This window comes from Meleagris gallopavo, chromosome 5, assembly GCF_000146605.3.
Source record: "Meleagris gallopavo isolate NT-WF06-2002-E0010 breed Aviagen turkey brand Nicholas breeding stock chromosome 5, Turkey_5.1, whole genome shotgun sequence".
In the NCBI taxonomy this organism is placed as follows: domain Eukaryota; kingdom Metazoa; phylum Chordata; class Aves; order Galliformes; family Phasianidae; genus Meleagris; species Meleagris gallopavo.
Genome location: NC_015015.2, coordinates 4993930 through 5002998, shown reverse-complemented (window position 1 = coordinate 5002998; position 9069 = coordinate 4993930). Strand labels below are relative to the sequence as shown.

General features: G+C 41.6%; 1 protein-coding gene across 1 annotated transcript; it reads right to left on the bottom strand.

Moving 5' to 3' along the window:
* Positions 1-5438: 5438 nt before the first annotated feature.
* On the bottom strand, positions 5439-9063 carry LOC100543617 (transaldolase-like; the record flags this gene model as incomplete). Its single annotated transcript, XM_010710908.3, has 5 exons — positions 5439-6129; positions 6795-6940; positions 7914-8111; positions 8267-8442; positions 8894-9063. Coding segments are annotated over 5 exons (723 nt in total), but the record flags the coding sequence as incomplete, so codon positions are not given.
* Between the last annotated feature and the right edge of the window lie 6 nt (positions 9064-9069).

Here is a 9069-nt window from a genome sequence, read left to right as displayed (position 1 = left end):
TTTCTAAAGGGGTTGCTTTTTTTTTTTTTTAAATTAGGTTTCTACCACTTAATTCCCTGCTTGAGAACTACAGTGAAAATAAAAGCTTAAAATATTAATTTAGATCCTTACTTAGCCCTGAGTGAAATCTGTTGTTGGATGCTCTGTTACTTTTCTCTTGCAGCAGTACTCAGTGACTCAGGGTCTCTGTGCACAGAAGCTTACAGGATCCCATGGAATGGATCAGACTCACGTGTGTAGGGAGATGCAGCACTATTTCTCCTTGGAGTTTGGGACTGAAGCGTAGAAAGAGCAATCTTTTCTAGCCTCGTATGCCAGCAAAATCTTGGGCACAATTGCGTTCTCTCTGCAGTTGCAGGAGGTGTCCATAAATGCAGACATGGATTTGTCCCAAGGTAGCCTCTGCAATATGAGCATGGTTACTGTGCCAGTCCCCACTCACCTCAACCCAGAGAAATTCCTGCTTTGTTGGAGTGTGGGGTCTCTCTCCCTGACTGTCTCAGGAGAGACTAAACCTTACCTCTGGCACTTCAACCAAAAGCACCTAGAGGTGTACTGCAGATACCTGTCTCCAGCAAAAAGAAGGTTGATCGTAGCTGTCTGTACTGGTACTTCTGGAGCTGGGGTTGCTCAGGTGAAGCCCATCTTGTGGGGATGTCCTGGTCGCTGGGCTAAAGTGATAAAGGGAGCTATCCCTGCCCTAAGGCTTTGGAAAGACTTGCAGGAAGGCTTGCCAAAGGTGCCTGGGAAGCACTGGTTCTAGGTGAGTTATATGATTTTTAACTCAAGCCTTAAAGTTTGCATACTTGTTCTTTGGATTTCTTCTCCTCTGTTTTATTTCTCTCTTCTGGCTGAATGTTGAAGGTTATGTTTCAGGATTTCTAAGCTTTTCTCTATGACTGTGATAGCTAAAAGCCTTTTTGAGAAACAGTAGGTATCTCTTATGCTCAGTCTCTTAACTGAGGAAGCATAATGCAGTTGCTAGAAGGAGTTTATGAACTGGCTTCAGACATGACTGTAGGAGAGATGAAGCTGAAAAAAATAGTTCTGTAAGGAAGCTCTGTGTGGGTAAGGGAACCTGCTCCCTCAGTTCTTGACTGTCTGTAGTTAAGTGGAGTTAGGTTTGGCTGGTACTGGGGCACCTCTTTCCTGTCTCCCCTTCCTCTGTAGCTGCAGGATCTCACTGTCTTTTGAGCAACTTTCTGAATGCCTCAGAGTTACATTTGAACCTTGCTACTGACTCTGGCCAGCTGCTTCCTTGATAAGTGAGCTTACAGATCCTGTAGCTCTGCTGGTGGCATGAGGGTGCAGGGCACTCACCTCATCCAGGAGCAAAAAGAGGTATTTCTTGCAGCCATGTTCCTCTTCAATCCTCCTTCTATCCCAAAAACTACTCTATGATTTTTATGATTAATTTCTACTGCTTTTAAGACTATATTTGCGGTTTGGAAATGGAATCTAGCCAAATTTAGCTGCTTGATCTTATTGTGATTTTTTTTTTCTTTTTTTTTCTTTCCAGCCCTGATCTGGTGCTCTTGTAGCTGCTGAGAGGATGAGGCAATTTAGTGTTTCAACAGAGATCAAATGTACAGCTTGTACTGCTGCTGAATCCTTTATGGGTATTTCCAAGAGATCTGTAAATGCTTTTTGGCTTATTGTGTGTCTGAAGGAACTTCAGGTTTGTTAAAGAAGGAGAAAGAAATGCTTCCTTCTAGCATATGGGAAGTAGGGAAGCAGGTAATTGGTGATTTGCAACCTCAAATTGCATTGAAAGTAATTTGAAGCTGGGAAATAGTCTTGTTCAGAGCTGCTTCAAAAGGACACTGAATGCAGTCACAGCCTGACCTGGGAGGAAGAATGAGGCAGTGTTGTTATAGCTTGGGAGTAGATATCCTGCAACTGTTGTAAAAGTAAAACCCTTCTGGCTGTCACAACCAATCTTTAAAGAGCAGTAAATTCTATTTCTAGTCTACCTGTAACTTGAGGTGTGATCCTGGTGGAGAACAGCAGCCCTCTGTGGGAGCTGAGGGCTCAGCAGCTTACAGCTGAGCTGCTCAATGCAATGCAGCGCTTGTCTCAGCTTATCATAGCCCTAAATCTGCTTCTTTGCACGGAGGTGATGCTCTGGATTTACAAATATTCACAGTAGTAGCTTGAGCCATCCTCTCTCCAGCTGCCAGGAAGTGCCTGGGGCTGTATATTATTAATAACATTCAATTTAATTTCAAGCCTATGAGAAGGAATGTATGTTTATGGCAGGAATGTTCTGTGTGCCTTGGTGAGGTACTTTCTGCAGTCAATTATCTGAAGTCTGCTGGTGATATTGCCTTACTATCTGACTGCTTTAAATAATGACAGACTACTTTCTAGAGGAACCTTTAGGAGAGAGGCACAATATTGGTATTTATTGGGCTACTATTACTGAGAACAGCTGTAAACTATGCCTTTCCTTATGTAAAGGTTAATTCCCACTGAGACCAGCAGAGGAGAGCAGTGATCAAGATGCTGTTTTCTGCTTTAAGTTGCTTCAGGGTTATTTCAGAAGCAGCAGAGGAAAAGCAGCCTCTTTCTTGCCTTAAATCAAATCTTGGACAACAGTGCTGAAGGCCTTGCCTTGCTTCAACTAGAAGGTTGTGGAAGTGCTTGGGGAGAGGTTAGCCTCTCGTTTCTGCTCCTGATTCTGCCCATACTGTTTTCCATGACACAGTTTGGAGATGTGAGGCACAGCCTACATGTCCATGAGGAGGCTTTTGCTGTTCAGAGAGCAAATGCCAGGGTCCTGTGATGAGCCACTGCTCTTTGCTTTCCCAGCTTTCTCCCTATATAAGCACCCTCTCTCCTCTGAGCTGTCTCCTTGCTGGCTTCTTGCAGCAGCATGCAAACCTCAAACAGCTGGAACCTGTTGTGAAAGCCAAGATGACAAATCTGAGTAGTGTGTTGTACATTCATGTGTATTTCTTGATGACAGTCCATCCCTGTGGAAACATGACTGTGTCTTTGAGGGGTCTGGAGCACCTTTTAGCTTTCTGAGCCTGACCATTAGGATTTGCTAGCTGCTCCAGGGTTTTACTGGGACCAGTGGAGCTGTTCATCTCATGCTGGATCAGATCCTCACCTAGTGAACCTGGAATGCTGATCATTTCAAGTTTTTACTTTCCTAGTGTAAATGGGCCTCAATGTGTTGCAGCACAGGAAGTTTCAAAATAAGCTAAAGCAGAAAAATCTACAGAAATTGGCACAGCTCTGAAAATGCTTTATCCATCTCTGCTTTCTAGCTTGTAACTACTAGTGTTACTGTTTGATTACATTATATTTTTAAGTGTTGCATGAGTTATTTTCTCACTCCTAGGATGCTGTTTCATTTAGGAGACAAATTGCTTTGAAATACAAACCCACTAGGAACTGTTGTTCACAGCTTCCCAGCTGGATGATGCATCCACTGAGTTGCCTTAGAGGTGCCTGGGTTTTGTTTGTGGGCATTTGTCACGTTAAGCTAAACCCTAACAGGTGTACTGTCATCTCCAGTGACATGCTCCTTGGGAAAGGAGGCTAGTGGGTACCCTCTCTTAAGACTTTGCTTGCATTCTCTTCCCTTGTGAGTTCATCCCTGTGTTGTTTTCTCAGGAGAGCTCCAGGCTAAAAGATAATCTCTGGAGATCTCTTTCTAGATCTTCAGACACCACTAACATTTCTGTTTTTGAAGAGCCATACACAGGTTCGTAGGGAGCTTAAACTGATGCCACTTGCCTTATTTTGGCAGAGACCACCAGCTAGCACAGCAGGTCTGCCCAAGAAAATCTAATACAAGAGAACAGGTACTCTGAAAACTAAGTGGGAAGAAGGGGTCTGGATTGCAAAGGATTTTTGAAGCAGATTAATCCCTCAACAGCCACTGTCTGTTTGGGCTGTAACTACCAGAGGATGTTCCTAGAAGTCTGTCTTGGTTGAGATTAAATGGATTGGTTTCCTAATCAAACTACTTTAGATCTGACCCTCTGCCAAAAGTCAGTTTTGCAGCTAAAACCAAGGACAGATGCAGAAAAATCATTGTACATTAGATGCAGATGTATAGCTGAACTGTTTCAAGAAACTGACTTGTAGCTCTTCGTGTTCTTCTGCAGAAATTACATGTTGGTGCCTCAGGGCCATCTGATAGCACTACATTGCCTTGGAGATATATATTTGGTATATGTGTATATATATGCCAAATAATTATGAATCTCTGGAGAATGTCTCTGCTAAATCAGCAAAAATATTCTTTTTTTATATCAATGGGCCTGGTAAATGCAGAAATAACCTCCTGTATTTCACCTGAGCTGGTTACAAGGACTGACCAGCCAGGATCAGTGCTATCTCTGCAGTGTAGTCATGTCTGAACCTTTCCACCTGTAAGACTGCAGTGGTGCCCTAAAACACCTGCTAATTCTTTTGCTAAGAAGTAAGGCATTAGGACATGCTTGTCTTGATACACAACAAAACAAGCTGTGGCAGGCTGAACCTCATCCTGCCATCTAAGTGAGCTAATAGCCTGTACAGAGGTTATCACCTGACAGTGAATGTACAGTGGCAACTGCACAGGCTTCTCTATACAGTATTTTGTCTGTGCACTTCCACAGCCCCAGATTATGGGGATACTCCAGCTCTTCACCTGTGCTGATGCATCTGATGTTTGCTAGATTAAGCAGGCTTGCTGATGTGCAGAAATATTTCTCTTAGGTTGAGGATTCCCATATTACCCTATAATCTGTTCTATTAGTAAAGGAACAATTTTATTTGAGCCTCCCACCACTATGCAGATGTGACTGCCTCAGCTCTCTCATTAGATCTGCATCTGGCTTGTGAGTGTACAGCATCTGTCACTTTGGCTGAAACAACAGCTCTGTTTGCTGTTCTGACAATGCTACCAATGGGTCCAACTGAGCTTACTGATCAGTCACTCTCTTGGCATGTTTTTCTTGTTATTCAAACAGGCCATAGCTTGTATATAAACACTGTAGTCTTAATGCTGTTAAGTCTAGAAGTTCAGGCTTATTCATGAGGAAATAGTTAAATATTGTCTGCATACAAACAGGAACATCTAATCTGCTCTTGATGGAACAGGACCCACATAAGCCAAGAAGGTATTTAATTAGTCTTAACAAAGTACACTATGAAATGTAATCAGACGCATCCCTACTTAATTGAGAGCCCTGTAGCTGGAAAGTGATGCATTTAGGATTAGGTCATCATTCCTCAGAGAAGACTACCATATAGCTCTTATTCTTTCACAAAAAAAAAAAGCAGCTTATGGACAAAGAGGAAGGGAGGAGTGATAACAGAGGGCTTTTCTTGTTTAAGTAAATTTTGTGATAGGGTTGGCAGCATTCCAAGGCTAGTAGAAAGAGATGCAGTAACTTGCCCTAAAGACAATACACAAAGCTATAACCAACAATCCTGAGTTGTTGTATCCAGATGTTCATTCTGTCAGGTCAGATTAAACAGTCATGAAGTTAACAAGTAACTGCTTGACTTGGTTACCTAATTTTGAAGTAGTGTAACTCATGCTGGTGTTGTAACAATAGTACCATGTTCAGCTTCAACACAGCAATGAATTCTACCACTCAGTGAGTTGCTGCTGCCATTGCCTTGGCTGCAAAAAAAGGGCAAGAAAGGACCAGAGCCCAGTACCTGCGGTTTCTGTACCACAGTTGGTTTCTGAAAACTGCTTTGTTTTTTTTTCAAGTCACAGTAAGACAGCATGAGAGACAACTGTTTTCTTAACATGGGAGGAACATAGACAATTAGGAGTTTACTACAAACCACAATATTATGTTCTAATAGAAACTGAACTCTTATGTCAGCTGAATCACTCAATTCCTTTTAGCAAGGAAGTAAACGCATTACAAGGAAAGTAGGTGTTAATTTGCATGTATTAACAAAGTGCCACAAAAACAATGAAGTCTTGTCCTTTTACAAATTGTTTTTTTTAAAAAGCATAATACAGAAATCTATGCATACACAACATAAGACTTTTCCAAGTAAGACATTTGTACATCCATTTAATTTGCAGGTGATCCACTCATTCAGCCTTAAGGAGTCAGGAGAACTCTGACTCTTTCACTTCCCATTCTCAGTGCTGAACATTCGTTCCTAAATAGAGAGAAATGAAAAAAAATCAGTGCCAGTTTGGGAACTGAATTTTGCTTCAGTAATGCAAGTTGTATCACTGCTGAGTAGTTGTCAGTCTACGAGTGCCTTGAACACTCATGATTAGTGCATTTATTTTTTTTCCCCCCCAACAAACAAAATTCACTTAATTCCCTCTAGAAGACTTGCCCTATACTGGTAGAAAAGATGGTCAGCATCTGTTCTTGGAGCCTCCTACAAGGAATACAAGTGTGTCTTATTTCCAGCTTTTTGAAGATTATTATTGGTGTGTCTCAAATCACTGCTGACAGTTAACAAGTCTAGAATTAGACTTTTCACTTTGAGGCTTTTTGTTTAAGGTAAGAGCGTTATCTTGATTAGCTGTGAGTCTAAACACTGCCTTGGGCCTCAAAAACCAGATGTCTGTCTCTACATGGCATGAATTCCTTCATGAAACGCACTGGAGTTTATCAAGTTCATTCCATTCAGGTGGCCAGGTTGCAGGCTGCCTGTCCTACATAACATGCACCACCTGTACAAAACTTGAGCCAACTTGCTGACAGGTTCCTAATCCTATGTGTACCAAAAGCAATTGAGGCTTAGCTGCAGTATTTAAAGGAACATGCAAGGTGGAAAAAAGGCAGCACTGTATAGCATATAGAACCTACCTTTAACATCCTCTCTAATTTTATTGCATCTGCAGCAAATTTTCTGATCCCATCAGATAGTTTCTCCACAGCCATTTGGTCTTCATTATGGTGCCAGCGGAATGCCTTCTCATCGAGGTGGATCTTCTCGAGGTCACAGGCCTGAGCTGCACCAGGGCAATTGAAAAATAAACAAAACTCTATTATCAGATTGTTATCAGGCACCATGGGCTACTTGAAAACAGTCTCAAGTTTGTGGCCATCTCCAACTGAAAAGCTGAGAGTTTTCTAACACTATTTTCAGTGTGACTTGCTCTATGAGCACGCTTCGGAAACAAGACTCAAAATGCTCATCTGCATTCTGAAGAAGGTTATCAGATCATCAGTTTCTCTCAAAATACAGTGTTCAGGGGTGTGCCTTATCTTGTATTTGTTTCTAATTGGTCTGGTACTTTCAGCAATACTACCAAGAATACTGCAGCGATATTCTAAACAAATAAGCTGAACAATAGATCTTTGATCCTTAGGCAAGTACCTAACAAAAGCTCAATTGATATACGCCTACAAGGCAGCTAGTGCCCTGTGAGTCCCAACTACAGCTGTAACAAATCTCAGCATCTGAGCTGAGGAGGAGCATTTTAATAAGACTATGGGAGCACAAGAATAATGCAATGAGAACATGCACTCAAAACCATCAAGATTAAATAAGTCTTGCGTGTGACTTCATCTCTCATATTTGTGGAAGTAAAACATCTTTTGGCATGCCAGAGCTAACAGCAGTATTAGCATAATGATTAAACTCTGCTTGGATCTCTGCTAACAATCAGTAAAATTTCATCCTGAGTATACGAAGCATAAAGTTCCTCCTCCCTGTCTTCAGGGGAAGAGACAAAGTATTTAAACATGCTCAAAACCCAGTTCCAATTAATGTACTCAGTGGGATCTGAAACCCGAAGGAAATAACCCTGTATAAGCAATTGTAGTGGCACAACTGTAAAATGATCATTTCCTTCAGAGAAGGGTCAAGGTTTAGCCTTAAAGCAGAATGGAAGCACCACAGAGCTAGATGGAACCACATACTTTAATGTTCAAGAAGAAAGGGAGTCTGAGCAAGTCTGTATTACAGTGAACTGGACTTACCCTCCTTAACACTGAGTGTGGGAGTTAGCTTCACATGCTCTTTGCTGAGCTCTGCCAAAAGCTTGGGTGAAATAGTGAGATAGTCACAGCCTGTGAGCGCTTTGATTTCTCCTGTATTTCGAAATGAAGCACCCATCACAATGGTTTTGTAGCCAAACTTCTTGTAGTAATTATAGATCTTAGTGACACTCTTCACTCCTAAAGAGAAAAAATTAGCGACTTTCAGAATGCTTCAATTGAATTATAAGTGGTTAGTTAGAACATACTAAAAACATTTGTTTCACAAGGGGATTTTTAAAGTTAATTAAAGTTTGAACATACAGCTATTGCATTCAAAAACAAGAAAAGCTAACCTGGATCTTCTGAAGCTTCATAGATTTTCTTATCTCCATTAGCAACATGCCAATCCAGGATGCGTCCTACAAATGGGGAGATCAGAGTAACCCCAGCTTCTGCACAGGCGACTGCCTGAGCAAAGGAGAACAGCAAGGTCATGTTGCAATGAATCCCGTACTCTGCTTCCAGAACCCTGCAGACATAGGCTGGCTTAAAATGGCAGTTTGCTCACCTCCTGTACATTCTAGCAGTAAGTTAATAGGTTAACCTACTGATTCCTCGACGTACATTAGAGATGTGGTACAGTTTGCAAGCTTTAAAGTTCAAAGGTAGCAGAACAAAGTTTTACACTGCCAGGCTCCCAGTGATCTATTTAATGTTTTTCATCGAACCAACTGCAGATGGCCTGATGTGACATTCTGGGTAACTTTTTATGAATGGCCTGCCCCTTGTATGAACAAACTTTTCCTAATGAACAGAAAGCTCCAGTATGCCACTATGCTTACTGCAGACCTAGCAACAGACTTCCTGGTGCTGTGCTTTCAAAACAGTTCTTTATTTTAAGTGTAGAATGTGTTTGTCAAGTGCATGTGAATAGCCAGAAGCATGCTATGAATCAGCACACCAGGTACAGAAGTACTTACTTGCCAGCCTGAATTCCTTCCCATGTTGAAGAAAGCTTTATGAGAATCCGATCTTTACCAATTCCTGCTTCCTTATAAAGGTCAATCAGACGCCTGGCCCTCTGAATCATTCCTTCTTTATCAAAAGACAACCTTTGGAACAAGAACAGGGCTTCTTCAAAGTTGTGCTTTTTTTT